Here is a 16,471-nt window from a genome sequence, read left to right on the forward strand (position 1 = left end):
GGAGCCGGGCGGGGGAGGCGGCGCTCTGGGCCGCGGCCGCGCTCTCTGTGGCCCTGGCGGACCGCGAAGATGGCGGCGCCCATGGAGGTGGCGCTGGTGTCGGACGCGGCGGGGCCGCTCTGCAACTGCTCGGTCTGGGAGCTGCACTCGGGCTCGGCCCTGCCCGGGTACCGCGGCGGCAACAGCGGCCCACGCGGGCTGGCGCTGCTGGGCGGCGAGCACCTGCTGGGGGCCCAGCTCGGCAAGAGCTACATCAACGTCTGGGAGCTCCAGAGGAAGGTACCGGCGCGGCGGGCGGGCCCGGGCGGCCTCGGCTCGGGGGACGGCCCCGGGCTTCGCGGGGGGACTCCGGGCTCCGTGGGGGATGTGACGGGGCCACCTCTCTTGAGAACCCCCGGCTCTGTGATGAGGAGCCCCTCAGCCCACAGAGCCTCCCTAAATCCATGGTCAGACCCCCCCATGGCCCCTCTCTCCACAAAGACCCCCCATGGCCCCTCTTTTCGTGGAGACTCCTCTCTGTCCTCAGACACCCCTTCATAGCCCAATTCTCTACAGAAACCCCCATGGCCCCTCTCTCCATACAGACCCCCTCTGTCCCCGGTTGGACCCTCACGCCCCCCTCCCTCCATTCCGACCCCCATCACCCGGGGCAGGTGCCCCCCATCCCTTTGTTCGCAGAGACCCCCACAGAGATCCCCCTGAGCCTCCATGTCGGGGGGCCCTGCTTGCAGCCCCTCACCCTCTCTGAGCCCTCGCTGTTCTCTCTCTGTCCCAGGACCAGCTGCAGCAGAAAATCATCTGTCCCGGGCCTGTGACCTGCCTGACAGCCTCTCCCAACGGGCTCTACATCCTGGCGGGCGTCGCCGAGAGCATCTACCTGTGGGAGGTACGGGATGCTGGGGCACTCACACTCACACCCTGCGCAGTCAGGGAGGGTCCCCATCCCTAAATGTCTGCAAATCCTGATCCTGGGATAAAGGATGTGCTGCCTGCAGCCCATGGGGCAGCTCATCGAAGTAGGAGTGGGAGGAATTCAGGGAGAGGCTTCACTCTGCCTCCTCCTCCTCTTTCCAGGCATTTCTGGTGCCTAAGGGGTCAGGCATTGCTCTCACGAGGCAGCAGCACAGGATCTGGTTTTCCTTCAGTGATTCTCCCACATTTCAGCTGAGTATTTGTGTGTGCCCAGGGTGCCAGCAGCCCCTGCTGTGCTCTGGTCATTGTCCTGCTGGTTAATTACTGCTGGATTAATTTGGGATTACACTGCGTTCTCAGCACACCACTGAGCAAATCAAAGGAGTATCTTGTCCTGAGCCCAGGATTAAACCCCAGGATGCCTCACCTGGAGAGTTCCCTGTGCCAGGGCAGATTTGAGCCTCATAGTGTGAGTGGCTCTATCTGAACCCATCAGGGTTTGTTTGTACCAGTGTGTTTGTAGCTGGAAAAAAATCCCTGAGGCTGAGCCTGTAGTGGGAGCTGCTGCCTGTGATGCTCCCAGCTGGGCCCTGCTCCAGCTCCTGTCACCCACAGATGTGTTCCAGAGTATGGCACTGTCACCCACAGATGTGTTCCAGAGTATGGCACTGTCCCTCTGGCACGTTGGAGAGGCTCCATGGAAACCATCATGGAGCTGGAACCAGCCCCTAGAGCTTGGTTTTGTGCTGTCTGTGAAACCCCTTGAATTGAGGTTTGGTTTGATTTTTTGGTGTAATTTAGACCATGAGAAGAAGCAGACTCTTATTTTATTTGAGGCTTTTTCTCAGCTTGGTTCCCTCTCCATCTGTAGAGTTGCCTTTTAATAGGAAATGCTCCAGGCCTGGGAAATTCCTTGTCCACCCTAAAGCCTCTGCTGGCCCAGGACCACAAGCAGCTCTCATAACCCTCCTGAGGACCTGTGGGAGGAGGGAAGAAGCCACCAAAGTAATATGAATATTAAGAGTGAACAAGAAATCTTTACTGCACACTCGTGACTTGACCAGAGGAGCAGCTCTGGCATCACTGGGTTCCAGAGTTAAAGTGCCAGGACCTCTTCCACTGCCATGTGCTGAATCTCCCCGTGGTCCTGAGTGCAGGCTGTTGCTCCAGCTGTACCTCAGTGGTGTCAGTCACTGTCCTGAGGTGCCAACAGGCTCATGTGGGCAGCAGAACCCACCAAGGGCAGGGCACTGCATGATCCCAAGGCATCCTTGACTCCCTCCTGCCCTTCCCCTCACTGCAGGTGTCCAACGGGAACCTCCTGGCCATCCTGAACCGACACTACCAGGACCTCACGTGCCTCTGCTTCACTGATGACAGCAGCCATTTCCTCTCAGGGGCCAAGGACTGCCTGGCCCTGGTGTGGAACCTCTACAAGTAAGGGGGGCTGGGGGGCACAGGAATTTTAGAGCAGGAGATCCCTCTGAGCCCACAGCTCTGTGCCCTCCTTCTGGGCTGGGAGCCTTTCCTTGAGGTCTCACCTGTTCTTGGGAACAGGCAGATGGTTCTGACTTCTTTTCCTGGGTGACAGAGAGGGGATTGTGCCCTTTACCCAGGGCCTTTGTCCCTGTGGGATAGAGATCACAGCCTCAGTATCCATGTGCCATGGCTGCCAGCAGCTCCCAAGTCCCACTTGGTCCCTGCAGCCAGGAGAGGTGTTCCCAGTGGGATCAGAGCCTGGCCCAGCTCCCCATGGGGCTATGTCCTGGCTGACCTGCCTGTCTCTGCTCTCCCCACAGCGTGTTGCAGGCAGAGCCCTCCCAGATCCCTGACCCCCGGCACGTCTGGTCCCGGCACAGCCTCCCCATCACCGACCTGTGCTGCGGCTTTGGAGGGCCCCTGGCACGGGCTGCCACCGCCTCCCTCGACCAGACAGCCAAGGTGAGGCTCTTTTCAGAGGTGCCAGACCCTGTGGGGTCACAGCCAGGCTCCTGCCAGATAGCAGGAAGCTGTCCCTGTCCCCAAGCTGTCCCCAAGCTTTGCCGGGTTGCTGTGGCTTAATTTCTTGGCTGTCTCTGCAATGACTCAGAGCTGCCAGACCTGGGCTCTGCCTCTCCAACAACAGCAGTTTCTCTGCACCTGCCCCCAGGCTGGACTGCTGCAGTCCCTGTTGTCCTGGGAGTGTCGGGGTCAGCTCCTCAGTTTTCCATTGCTGATGTCCACAGGGAGCAGAGCAGGCTGGAGCCTGTGGGGAGGGGATGCCCTGGGGGCAGGATGGCCACAGAGAGGGTTCAGAGCTGTTTTGAAGCTGCCTGGGAAACTTCTCTCCTGCTCACAGAGAGGCTGATCCTGGATTCTGCCTTGGTTCTGCCTTGGACTCAGTTTCCCAGCCCCCGCCAGGAGGAAATGCCACGGTGGAATGACAGGATGGGATTCCAGGATATCAGTGTTCCTCTAGTCCTGCCATTAACATTCTCACCCCTGATTCTCCTGTCCCCTCTCACTCCAGCTCTGGGAAATCTCATCTGGGGAGCTCCTGCTCTCTGTGCTCTTCGACGTGGGGATCATGGCTGTGACTCTGGACCTCTCTGAGTACCACATGTTCTGCGGGGGCATGGATGGGTCCATCTTCCAGGTCGACCTCTGCGCCTGGGTGAGTGTGTGGGGCCGCAGGTGTGCCCTGTCACCCTGAGCTGCTGTCACCTCCCTGCCAGGGCATGGGAGGGCCTGGTTCTTCTGTGTCTCCTCTGCCCCCTCCAGACATGGTGATGAACCTGCTGGATTCAGCCTTCCTGAATTTTAACTCCTTTCCTTCCTTTGTTTCTGCAGCCGGTTCAGAGAGACCGGACCTTCCAGACAGAGCGGGAGAACGGGAAGGTCTTCAAAGGGCACAGGTGAGGAACCAGACGTACCTGCCAGCCACCATCTGCCCACCTCACCAGCTTCTGGCAGTCCTGGGGTCATCCTGAGTTTAAACATCCTCTTCCCCATTCCAGGAACCAGGTGACGTGTCTGTCAGTCTCCACAGATGGCAGCCTCCTGCTCTCGGGCTCTCACGACGAAACTGTCCGGCTGTGGGACATCCAGAGCAAGCAGTGCCTGAAGACGATGAATCACAAAGGTAGGAATGTCCTTATCTCCAGGATCCTCACTGCCAGAGGCTGCTGCTGTCTCACCTGTGCTGCCCTGGGCACTCCAGGTGTGTTTTTGCCCCTTGCTTCACGCCCTGGGAAGGGCAGAGGCGTTGGAGGGAGCCTGGGCTGTCTGGAGCAGTGCCGTGACCTTGCCCCGTGTGTTAACAACCCCCTGTGCACTGTCAGGAGTGAGTCATGGATTTCACCCTGTCGCTGAGGCCACATGGGATCCTCCTCCTTGTTTTCCCAAGGGAGCAGTCACCCCACATACACCCCAGCTGTGTCTGGAGGGGAGACAGCTCTGTGACCCCAGCAGTGAGCTCATGGGGCCTGAAGTGAATCCCATATGAGCAGCTGTCTGGGATTTCAGTCTGATGGCTCCAGTAAATTGCAGGAGCAGCAGTTGGGTGCCTCAGCTACCTCAAAGCAGTGGGGGATTTACCCCTCCTGTTGTTAACTGTGTTCCTTCCCCCGCTGGGGTGGTTTCTGGCCTGTGGGGCTGCCTTGGGCATGGCCCAGACCCCTCCCAAAGGTGATGGTGGGGACAGCCAGTCCCTGTTCCTCCATGGTGGTTGAGCTGCTGCCTCAGGGCAGTGTCTGGAAGCCAGGCTGCCTGCAGACCCTTTTCCTCTTCCCTTTGGCTGCCAAGGACCATTCCTAATTGGGACCCACTGCAGTGCCCATCCAGCCTGGCTGGCACTAGAGGGTGAAAACAGACCAAATGGAGCTGTGAGTCATCCCAGGAGGGGGGGGGCAGGCTTTGGCTGTGAGCCAGGCACTGGAGTCCTCCTGAGGCTGCAGGGAAGAATGGACAGACCAGGCTCTTCTCAGGAGGAGCAGGACCAGGCTGACCCCAAGCTGTGGGTGCTCTTCTGTCTCTCTGCTGCCTGTGGGCAGGGATTTGGTTTCCCTGGCAGCCTTGGCACTGGCATGACTGTGTGTGCTCAGGAATAAGCTGGGAGTCCAGCACCCCCAAGCTGTGCCCTGGGTCTGGAGTCCCCACAGGGCCCTGCAGCCTCCCAGTGTGGGGGAATCTGCTGCCCCAACCCAGCCCCCTCTCATGGATCCCTGTCCCCAGCTTGGCCTCTCTGAGCAGAGGCATGAACCCCCCAGCAAGGTCTGTCCCTGCTGCCCCTCCAGTGTGTCCTGCTCCCTCCCCAGGGCAGAGGTGACAGGGCTGTGACATGGTGATGTGACAGCAGCCTCTAGCCCAGTGTCCTTGGGACAGCACTGTCCCTCTGCCAAGCACGGGGGTGGCTGGGGGCACACAGGACCCCCTGCCCCCCCCCCCAACACTGCTGCAAATTAAATCCAAGGAGCTGGAGTGTGGCTCAGGGCCAGGCAAGCAGGCTGGGTGTGGGGGGCTGTGTCACCAAGGGTGGCTTGTCCTTGGCAGGGGCAGAGCGGGTGGGCTTTGAGAAGTCAGGCTGCTGCTCCTGGGTAATGAGCTGTGGCAGTGCTGGCAAGGCAGGGCTGCTCCCAGTCACTCTGCATGGCTGCCACCACTCTGGGGGGAAGCAGGAGACCTGTGGGATGAGGCTGGGAGCCAGTGCTGCCCCCAGATCCCTCCAGGCCTCAATTCCCATCCTTGTCTCTGCAAACACAGTGTGGCACAGACCATCCCAAGGGCTCCCCCTGCAAGGCCATCCTGGGATGCTCTGGCTGATGTGTGCTGCTGGCAGCTCTGTCTTGGAAGCTGGGTTGTTTCTCCCCAGCTAAGCCTGGTCTCCATTCCCAGGCTGACCCAGGGCTGCTGCCCCAGGCCTTGAGGCAAGGTGATCTGGTGCAGGACTTGCATCTGCACTGGGGCCCCAGAGTGACTGTGGGGGCAGTGTGCAGGTGGTGACCAGGTTTGGGGAACTCTGGTTTCACTCCTGAGGTTTTCTCCTCTCCACCTTTCCTCTAAAACTGCTCCATGAGCTGCCAGTGCAGTAGGAATCTCACTGATGGGCACTTGCTTCAGGAACACAATCATCTGGTCTTTAGGGAGGGAGTGAAGCCATCAGAGTTGGCCAGGAACAGCTTTGGGGCCAGGCACTCAGCAGAGCTGCTGCTCCGCTGGTGGGACCCAACCTTGAATCCTGGGAGGATCAGATTTGGGAGCAGACTCTGGAGGGGTGGATGGTGATGGCAGAGCCCTCATCCGTGTCAGAGCTGCTTGTGTCTGTCTGCTCTGCAGAAACCAAAATCCTCCAGGAGCTCCCACCATGTCTCCTCCCTCACCCTGCACCCTTCTCCACGGCACTGGCAGCCCCCTCTCAGGTGCATGTGGACCATCTTCACCTCACCTTTGGCCAGGGGAAATGGATGGTCAGGCTGTAGCAGCAGTGGCTGAGCTGCCCTGCCTGCTGGAGGGGGGCTGGGGGTTGCTGTGCCTGACAGGGCGTGGGGGACAGCGCTGGGAGCTCACAGCAGCTGGGAGGGGGCGGCAGCAGCCGTGGGTAAGTGCAGTAATTAACGCAATGCAGTAATTAACGCACTCATCAGCTCTGCCATGGATGGTGGCAGCACAGAGCTGCTGATGGATGGCAGCTCAGGGTGGGGGGAGGCCAGGCTCTGCTCCCTTGGGGTCCCAACCAGCCCGGAGAGCTGCAGCCCCGGGCAGGGAGAGCTGCTGGGGAGGGTGGAGAGTCCTGGCCACTGCCTGTGCCAGGGTCATACTTGCTGTTCTCAGGGCCACCGGCCTGACCTGTCCTCTCTGTCCCTGCACAGGTCCAGTGACAAACGCCTTCATCGTGCTGGCCCCTGCCAACATGTTCAACCCCGAGGGGAAGCCCAGCGTGCCCCTGCCCAAGTTCAGCAGGCACCTGCACGGCACCGAGAGCAGCGACGAGCCGGGCGCCGAGGGGGTGACGCTGCGCCTGGGGCTGCACCAGCAGGTACTGGGGCCACTGGGCAGGGGGGACAGACATCCAGGAGGGGTTGTGCCGGAGCAAAGCTTCTCCTCCAGCTGGTGAAACCCGTTTCTGTTCCCTCCTGCTTCCTCCCCATCCTGGCTGCTGCAGTCATTTGTCCTCCCAGCCCCGTGCTGCAGCGTGGGCTGGCTCTGCTGTCCCACCATTTCCTTGGTCCTGGCAGGGCTGTCCCCAGGCAGGGAGGGTCACACCCCACCCATGCCAGCCCCTCTGCCAGTGGTCCCAGAGCTGCTCCCCTCTGCCAGTGTCTGCCTCTGGGCGAGTGACAGTGACAGTCCTGCCAGAGCTGATGGATAAGCTCCCTGTTGGCTTGGTGGCAGCAGGCCAAGGGGCTGTTTGCCTGACAGCAGGATGGATCACCCAAGATCCCTCCCACGGGGAACCCAGTCCAGGGGCATGGGGAGAGGGTCTGTGTCCGCTCTGCCAACCCCTCCGTTCTGGTCTCTGCAGGAGCCTGGGCAGAGCTACCTGGAGAAGGCAGAGAGGATGTACTCACAGATGTACTCGACGAGGGAAAAGGTGAGAGTTGCTCCCAGACTGGGAATCGGGTACTGACCCCTTGAGGGGGATCCTTGTCAGCTGGTCTGACTCATGAGGCCCCAGGCAAGTGGAACAGGGGAAAAGAACTCTAAAATCTGCTGCTGGCATGGGCAGGAGGGGCTGCACTTTGAGGACGAGGTGGGAGGGGACCAAAGGGTTTGGCATTTACTGTTGGGGAAGGAGCAGCAGCCTGTGCCTGTCAGAGCTGAGGCCCTGACGCTTGTCTGTTGTGTTTTCCTGTCACAGAACCTGGTGGGAGACCAGGAGCACCTGACGATCCAGGTGAGCGAGCTGGAGGAGGAGGTGAGCAACCTCCGGAAAATCAACAAGGACCTCTTTGACTTCTCCACTCGCATCATCACCAAACCAGCCAAGTGAAGAGGCTCCCCCCGCCCTCGCACCCCTCCGCCTCTCCCTGTCCGGCTCCTGGGGAAGAACCGCCCGCCCTCGGGCACCGCCCAGCCGGCTGCGAGCACCCGGCTCACCTTCCCCCGACCCGGCACACGCCGCCGCCTTCGCCGGCTCCGTGACACGGGACTGAGACCGGCGCGGGGACCGCGAGGGGACAGCACAGGGACCGTGTTCACTCCGATTCGGGGCCGGGGGGCACTCGGGCGGCCGCTGCAGGAGGAGCGTCGCCGGCTCCTGGGAGGGCTCAGGATGCAGCTCCTGCTCATTCCCCGTTTCTTCCCCCGCCCCTTTTTTGGTTTCTTTTCGTTACTTGACCCTGCAGTGCAGACAGAAAAGTGTTTTTTCTCTCAATACCGGTTTGAGATTGGATTTTGGAGACCCCCTTCTGCCCACCCTGTCCTGGGGATTGCTGCTCAGTGCCACTGGACCCCACACTCTGGACAGCAGGGGCTGAGGGGCTCCTGGTCTGGGGGTGCACTGGGGGGGCTGCTGCGACAGGTGGGGGGTCCCTGGCTACCAGGGCTGAGGAGGGGGCTCCTGATCTGTCTGGCAGGCAGAGCCTGGGGTGTCCCTGGGCTTGGAGCACAGGTGGTGGTTTTGGGGCACAGGGTCACTCTGGGGAGGGGCGGGGGGACCAGCAAGGTGCTATTTCCAATCTCGTCAGTCAACAATTTATATATATTTGGATCCAACGACTCTGTTTTCACGGTGTTTGGGGACTTGGCCTTTTGTATTGTCACAGCATGGCAGCGGGGGTTGTGGGTTTTGTTTAGGTTTATTTTTTACATAAAAGATTTGGTTTTTATAGTGAAAGGTGCCCGCTTTGTTTTCTTTAACAACCCTTGCATGGCCACAGACCTTGACCACCTATCAGTGCATCCCTGGGCTGCCCACTGGGAGTGGGAAAGTGCTTCCTTATCCCCAAACTGCCCAGTTGCCTTCACCCTGAGGGTCCTTCCCTGTCCCTGTGGGGTGATGAGGTGTCCCTTGGCCATCCCTCTGTGTCATCCCCCCCTCCCATTCAATACACCAAGTGCAGATGATTTGAAGTGCATTTTAAAGCCAGAGCATCCGAGCATCCGAGCTCCCGCCAGTTCCCGAGAAGATGCTTTTAGCTTAATCACTGGAGCTGTTCCTTTCCCTTCCTCTCCTGCTCCTCCTCTTCCTCCCAACGTTTTGGATCAACATTCATCAGCTGCAGCAGGACCTGTCACCCATAGCCAGGGACTGCAGTGGGGCAAGAGGTGGGGGCACATCCGGCTGCAGGCAACCCAAAAAAACCAAAATCCAGACCCCAGTGCTCCCTCCCAGTCATCCCACAGTGGGGTTCCTGTTGGAGTGCTGCACTTGGAGCAGAAGAGAGGATGGGGCTTCCCAGAGAGCCCCCCCTGTGCTGTGCCTGGTGTTTGGGGGAACTTTTTCATTCCAAGACTCTGCTGCCCCTCCTGCATGAACAGCGAGGGCTGTCCTGTGTTTATCCCTGTGAGAAGGAGCTGCGAAGGAGCCGTGGTCAGGGGGAGTCCAGCCCCTGATAACCCTCCGTGCTCTGGCAGGATTTGAGCTGCCCTCCCTGCAGGTCCAGCTCCGCAGGAGAATTCATTAGCTGTGACTCATTACATTTATCGATATTACATGAATCGATACTTTTTGCCAGATGGATTTTGGCTCCATCCTTCATTTTTCCTTATTAATTTAGCGTGGCTCCGGCCCCGGTTGCTGGTGTTTGTGTGCTGGTGGTAGGGACCCTTGGGCTGGGTTGAGCCTCAGTTTCCCTGCTGAGGATGAGGAGGGTGACCCCGCGCCCCCTCCCTCAGCAGAGGAAGGCTGTGCTGCTGCTGTCCCTCTCCCCTAACCCATGCAGCAGGAGCAATCACTCAGCTCTGGAACCTCTGGGCCTTGGGACCCCCCCCCCCCGATATTGAAGCTGCACCTCAGACTGAGGAGGGATAGAGGGGTCGGGCTGGGGGTCTTTACCGGGATGGAGGCGGCAGTTCACGGCTCGGGACCCACCCCAGGGGCTTTCCGTCGGGGGCCGGAGGAGGCGGATGAGGAGGAGGAAGAGGAGAAACATCCAGAGGTAGCCGGGACCACCCTGGGATCAGCGGGAATCTCTGCCAGGGCACCCCAGGGTGGCAGCGCTCGGAGGGCAGCCCGGCGCGGGTGGGGGCCCCCTTTGCCGCGGGGTGCAGGGAGGGGGGGACCCGCGCCGTGCGTGGGCGTGGACGGGGCGGCTGCGGGCGGGTCCGGCGCTGCGTGGGCCGGGTCCGGCGTGACCCACCGCGCACCGGGGGCTGCGGGGCCTCGGCGCTACCCGGGGAGGGGGGGCCCCGGCGGGACCCGGCCGGAGGTCCCTGCCCGTGCCCGTAGCCGGAGCCGTCCCCGGCGGAGCGCAGAGCGGCGGGGCCGGTGCGGGGCCGGTGCGGGGTGCATGGCGGGGCTGCGGGCGCTCTGGCTGCTGGCGGCGGCTCTAGGGGCGGCGGGGGGACACCCGCAACCCTGCCGCGTCCCGGTTCCCTCCGGCCCCGGCCTCGGCCCCAGCCCCGGACCCACCGTGCGCCTCGGGGCGCTGCTGCCGCCCGCACCCGCCCGCGCCCGGCTCCGCGCCGCGCTGGCCCGAGCCGCCGGTACCGGTACCGGCCCCGGGGGGGTGACGCTGCCCCACAACCTCAGCCTGGAGGTGGTGGGGGGCGGCCCGGCGGCGCGGGACCCCGGCTCGCTGGCGCGGTGGCTGTGCGGGGCGCTGGCCGGGCGCGGCGTGGCCGCCGTCCTGGCGCTGCCCCGCTCCCGCCGGGAGCTGCTCCAGCTCGACTTCCTCGCCGCCGCCCTCCAGGTCCCCTTCGTCAGCATCCTGGACACCCGCTGGCCGCTGCCTTTCCGAGCGCAGGTGAGACCCGCAGCGCCGGCACTGCACGCAGCTCCCGTCCCCGCTCCCGTCCCTGCTCGCCGGCTCCGTCCTTGTTCCCGTCCCGGCTCTGTCCGTGCTCCTGCCCCGATCCCCGTCCCGGATCCATACCAGCTCTATCCCGATCCCCGTCTGGACTCCATACCGGCTCTGTTCCGCGGGTCCTTCTCCCGGCTCGGACCTGCCTCCGATCCCGATCCCGGCTTCGATTCCAGCTCCAATTCGGAATCCCAGCCACTCATCCTTGCTGCATCCCGACTACCTCCGGGCTCCATCCCGGCTCTGTTCTCCCACTGTCTTCTCTTCCACCCTGGCCCCATCTCATCCTCATTCCCACCTCCATCCTGCCTCTACCCCAGGTTCATCCTGTGCCCCATCCTGGCTCCCTGTCTCCCATCTCAGCTCTATTCCAGCCCCCTCTTGGCCCTCATTCCAGCCCTATCCTGGCTCTATCCCAGCTCCCATCTCAGCTCTCTCCTGGCTCCTTGCCCAGCTCTATCCCAGACCCAATTCCAGCTTTCACTCCAAGGTAAGTTCCCTGGTTCCTCTGGAACCTCTGCAGCCCTCAGCCCCAGTCCCCACTCCATTCTGTCTCCAAAGGGCTCTGGGATGTGTCCTGGCAGTGCATCCCAGACAAGAATTGGGCAGGGGATGGCCAGGGAATGTGGGATGACCTCAGGGCAGGTGGGTCCATGTCTGGTGCTGCCTCTGGGCTCTTCCCACGGGCAGGGGCAGAGCCAGGACCCTCGTGTGTTGGCAGAGCCCCTTCCACTTCCACATGGACCAGCAGAGCTCCCCGGAGACTCTGGTGGATGTGCTGGTGAGCGTCCTGCAGGCCAATGACTGGCAGGAGACCAGCCTGGTGCTCTGCCACCCCTGGGACATCGACGGCTTCCTCGACCTCTGGGCCCAACGTTCCCAGCTCTTCCTCCGCACTATCCTGGACCTGGGCTACCTGGATGAGCCCAGGGCCACCCGCTACCTGCAGCAGCATGGGGACCGTGTCAGGAGCCTCTCCAGCCCGGTGCTGCTGCTGGGCTGCGACCTGCACCGTGCTCGACTCGTCTTCCAGGCAGCCAAGGAACTGGGGCTGCTGCCGCAGGAATTCCACTGGATGCTGGGTTTCCCGCTCAGCACCAGTGAGCTGCAGACCGAGGGACTGCCCCCAGGGCTGCTGGCCTTTGGGGAGGTCAGCCGGCCACCGCTGGAGCTCTTCGTGCAGGACGTGGTGGGACTGGTGTCCCAGGCCATTGCCCACGCTGCCCACGGCCTCCCTGACCCCGCACAGCTGCACACCACGGGCAACTGCAGAGAGAGGCACCGGGCAGGCAGCGAGTCCCCGGGGCTCTTCCTTGCCCGGTAAGGGGGTGCTGGGGGCTCCTCTTTTCCCCCATCCTGACTCTGTGGTATTGGGGTGCATGGGAGGGTTCTGCCCCAGACCTGGGATGGGGTAATGGCAGAGCAGGGGACCCCTGAGCTCAGTGCAGCGCTGTCCCCACTGTGTGCAGCCACCACCATGGGGCTCAGACCCCCAGGACATGGTTAGCACTGCACAGGGGGATGTGTCACTTCAAATTTCCTTAACACTACCCGAGCATGGTCACTCTATAAATATTAATAACTCTTGGCCCTGGCAGCACAGCGAGCTGCGGGGCAGCGCAGCGGGGCCAGATCCTGCTGCTCCTCCTTGACCTTGTCCCTGTCCATGTCGGGCATGTCCCGCTCCCAGCTCCCATCCTCATCCCTTGGTCCCAGCTGACCCTGAGCACAGGAGCAGTGAAACCCTTTCCTTGGCAGGTTCCTGGCCAACACATCCTTCCACGGCCAGACGGGGCTGGTGCGCGTGGAGAACACGGCATTGGTGAGGCCAGAGCAGCAGTTCCGCATCTGGAGCCTGCGCAGGGACTCGCAGGGGGTCCCCACCTGGATGACAGTGGGTACCTGGAGCCACGGCAAGCTGGAGCTGGAGGAGGTCATGTGGCAGAGCCAGCGGCATCACAAGAGTCCCGGCGAGGCGGCCGAGGGAGCCCGGACACGGCTGCGGGTGGTGACATTGGTGGAGCACCCCTTTGTCTTCACCAGGGAGGTGGATGAGGAAGGGAACTGCCCGGCCGGGCAGCTCTGCCTGGACCCCGGCACAAACAACTCGGCCGTGCTGGACGCCCTCTTTGAGAAGATTGGCAGTGGCAACGGATCAGTGCCACAGGAGTACAAGAAATGCTGCTATGGGTACTGCATCGACCTGCTGGAGAAGCTGGCTGAGGACATGGCCTTCGATTTTGAGCTCTACATCGTGGGCGATGGGAAATACGGCGCCTGGAAGAACGGGCGCTGGACGGGACTGGTGGGGGACCTGCTCAGTGGCACAGCCCACATGGCCGTCACCTCCTTCAGCATCAACTCGGCGCGGAGCAAAGTCATCGACTTCACCAGCCCCTTCTTCTCCACCAGCCTGGGCATCCTGGTGAGGACCAAGGACACGGCGTCGCCCATCGGGGCCTTCATGTGGCCCCTGCACTGGACCATGTGGGTGGGCATCTTCGTGGCGCTGCACATGACCGCGCTCTTCCTCACCCTCTACGAGTGGAAGAGCCCCTATGGAATGACCCCCCACGGGCGCAACCGCATGAAGATCTTCTCCTACTCCTCAGCCCTCAACCTCTGCTACGCCATCCTCTTTGGGCGCACTGTCTCCAGCAAGACGCCCAAGTGCTGCACCGGCCGCTTCCTCATGAACCTCTGGGCCATCTTCTGCCTCCTGGTGCTCTCCAGCTACACGGCCAACCTGGCAGCTGTCATGGTGGGGGACAAGACCTTTGAGGAGCTCTCAGGCATCCACGACCCAAAGGTGAGTGAGTGTCCCGCTGCTTGAGATGGGCTGGGAGAGGGCTGAAGGCCAGGGGAGGGGCTGAGGGGGGTCCTGTCCTTCCTTTTGCACCTTACTTCTTCTCTCCAGCCCCTGTCCTGCATCTTGGCCCCTTCTAAGAGAGGGGGGGGAGTCTTTGAGACCTGCAGAAAGCTTTGTGTGTGTATGCCACTGGCGTTAAATCCCAGCTTTAACTCCAGGGCAGGGGGAAGTGGGCTGAGTTTGGGCTGAGGCTGCTCTTGGGGAACCTTTTTCCAGACACCCCCAAGAGCTGCTGTACCTCTGAGGCTGCCCAGACACCCTGCTGGGGACCCAGGGCTGGGGACACATCCCCAGGGAGTGGGGACACATTCCTGGGGCTAGGAGTGCTGATGCTCTGGTGCCTCCTTCCAGCTCCATCACCCCTCACAGGGCTTCCGCTTCGGCACGGTGTGGGAGAGCAGTGCTGAGGAGTACATCAAGAAGAGCTTTCCCGAGATGCATGAGTACATGCGGCGCTACAACGTCCCCACCACCCCCGACGGTGTCACCATGCTCAAGTGAGGGGCAGGGAGAGCATGAGGGGTTCCCCCCACCTTTTACCCCTCCCAGGGCATCTTTTGCCCCAGTCCTGGAGCCTGTGCAGCCCCCAGAGCCCCCCACCTCTGGGAGGGGTGTCAGGTTGGGGGGACGCTGGGCAAGGGGGGAGCAGCCCCTCCCTGAGCATCCCCCCCATGTCCCCACAGGACAGAGCCTGCCAAGCTCAACGCCTTCATCATGGACAAGTCACTGCTGGATTATGAGGTCTCCATCGACTCTGACTGCAAACTGCTCACTGTGGGCAAACCCTTCGCCATCGAAGGTTTGGAGGGGCTGTGCTGGCAAGGGGGTTCTGCTGTGTGTGTGTGATGGGGCTGGGGTCGTGCCCTGCCACAACCACTCAGGGTGGGGCGGTGCCCCCTCCGTGGTGGGCACTGGGGGCGGCGCCCCCCGTCCCAACACTGCTTCCCTCTTCCCCCCTCACCGGGGCCAGGCTACGGCATCGGCCTCCCCCAGAACTCCCCCCTGACCTCCAACGTCTCCGAGTTCATCAGCCGCTACAAGTCCTCGGGGTTCATCGACCTCCTGCACGACAAGTGGTACAAGATGGTGCCCTGCGGCAAACGCGTCTTCGCCGTCACTGAGGTGCGGCGGCGCCTCGGCCGGGGGGGGCTCTGGGGTCTGACCCCCCCCGCAGCCCAGCCCACACCCCCTGCCGCCCGCAGACCCTGCAGATGGGCATCTACCACTTCTCGGGGCTGTTCGTGCTGCTGTGCATCGGGCTGAGCGGCTCCCTCCTCACCTCGCTGGGTGAGCACGTCTTCTACCGCCTCGTCCTGCCCCGCATCCGCCGCAAGAAGAAATTCAACTACTGGCTGCACACGAGCCAGGTGGGGCCAGGGCAAGGGGCTCACACAGCGCCCCAAAGACCCCTAACCCCATGTCGCTGCTCCCTCCTAAACTGCACCACCTTCTCCGGCCCCGCACCACCAACCCCTGCTTAAGCCCTGAACCAGACCATCACCTCCAGACCATCACCTCCAGACCATCGCCCTCCAATTAATCCCTGGCCCGTTAACCTCCAATCCATCCCTCCAACTGACTCGTGCCACGATCCCCACAGAAAATCCATCGGGCTCTGAACATGGGCACAGAGGAGAGGAAGAGCCAGCAGCTGAAGTTGGAGCAGAGGTACAGCTGGGACTGGGAGCCTGCCCTGTTCTCCTCCTCCTTCTCCTCCTCCTTGTGGACAGCCAGACTTCTGTGGGGCTGCGGAGGGACCCCAGAGCAGCCAGATCCCAATTCAGCCCTCCTCACACAGGTGCGAGCCGCAGCCGAGGTCAGCCCCGGCGGCAGCGCAGCCCTGGAGCGCCCTGCGGAAGGAGGCACGGCGGGTGCGCTTCCAGCTGGACAAAGCCCCCCCCGAGGCCGAGGGGTCCCCGCCGTGGCACCCCGGGAACGGGCGGCCGCCGCAGCCCCTGGACAGAGCGGCCGGTGAGAACGAGCTCCGGGAGCTGGAGGAGAAGATCCAGGAGATGCGGGAGCAGCTGCGGGCGGCGCTGCTGAGGAAGAGCGAGCTGGTGTCCGTGCTGGGCACCACCAAGGGCGGCCGGCCACTGCCCGCCCCGCTGGCCACCGAGGAACACCGGGAGGAGAGGTGAGATGGGGGGCAGGGACCCCCCAAAACATCCCAGGGGCAGGGCCAGGCAGGGCAGCCGCTCCTCCAGCTCACAGAGGGAGTGGAAGGAAAAAAGGGAGGGGGGATGTCCTGGGGCTGCCCCATCTCTGCAGCCTTTGTCTCTTCCCCCTGTCCCTTCTGCTGGTGGTGGGGGTTTGAAGGACCGGGAGGTTCTTTTTGGAGGGTTGAGTTGGGTGAGAGGTCCCTGCAGTGCCTGGGCAAAGCTCAGCCCCACGCCCCTGCTCTGTTTTTACACCACATAAATAAAGATGATGAAGGAAGACCAAGTCTGCTTTTCCTCCTCCCCAAACGCAGCCAGGGCAGGCTGAGAGCAACCCTTCCCCTTCCACTCCTTCCTCCGCAGGCCCAGCTCAGCCCCGCCGCAGGATGGCCGTGATTAGGAGGAGGAGGAGGAGGCAGAGGAAGCTCCCACATGCACGGAGCAGGAGGACAGGCCGAGACCGGTACCTCCCTCTGGAGAGGCAGCTCCAGCTCCAAAACCGGGCTGATCCCAGAGCCACCGCAAAGTGGAACCGGAGCCTTCCTCGGGCGGAGGGTGAGGGATGGAGACGCTGCACGCGGAGCGGGACAGGC

At 62.3% G+C, this 16,471-nt stretch overlaps 2 protein-coding genes across 2 annotated transcripts; both read left to right on the forward strand.

The window, feature by feature from the left end:
* Positions 1-69: 69 nt before the first annotated feature.
* WDR18 (WD repeat domain 18) lies at positions 70-8,346 on the forward strand (the record flags this gene model as incomplete). The annotated part of the gene is made up of 10 exons (XM_084221126.1): positions 70-279; positions 776-886; positions 2,216-2,349; positions 2,712-2,853; positions 3,422-3,565; positions 3,742-3,806; positions 3,909-4,033; positions 6,759-6,925; positions 7,412-7,480; positions 7,748-8,346. The coding sequence occupies 10 exons, from the start codon at positions 70-72 to the stop codon at positions 7,877-7,879; spliced, it is 1,299 nt and encodes a 432-aa protein (XP_084077252.1). The 3' UTR covers positions 7,880-8,346.
* A 1,994-nt stretch (positions 8,347-10,340) lies between these two features.
* Positions 10,341-15,860, forward strand: GRIN3B (glutamate ionotropic receptor NMDA type subunit 3B; the record flags this gene model as incomplete). The annotated part of the gene is made up of 9 exons (XM_084220919.1): positions 10,341-10,796; positions 11,575-12,173; positions 12,612-13,662; positions 14,074-14,219; positions 14,406-14,521; positions 14,693-14,844; positions 14,925-15,089; positions 15,323-15,390; positions 15,521-15,860. The coding sequence occupies 9 exons, from the start codon at positions 10,341-10,343 to the stop codon at positions 15,858-15,860; spliced, it is 3,093 nt and encodes a 1,030-aa protein (XP_084077045.1).
* Between the last annotated feature and the right edge of the window lie 611 nt (positions 15,861-16,471).

Source organism: Fringilla coelebs (assembly GCF_963513975.1).
Source record: "Fringilla coelebs genome assembly, chromosome: 24".
Lineage (NCBI taxonomy): Eukaryota > Metazoa > Chordata > Aves > Passeriformes > Fringillidae > Fringilla > Fringilla coelebs.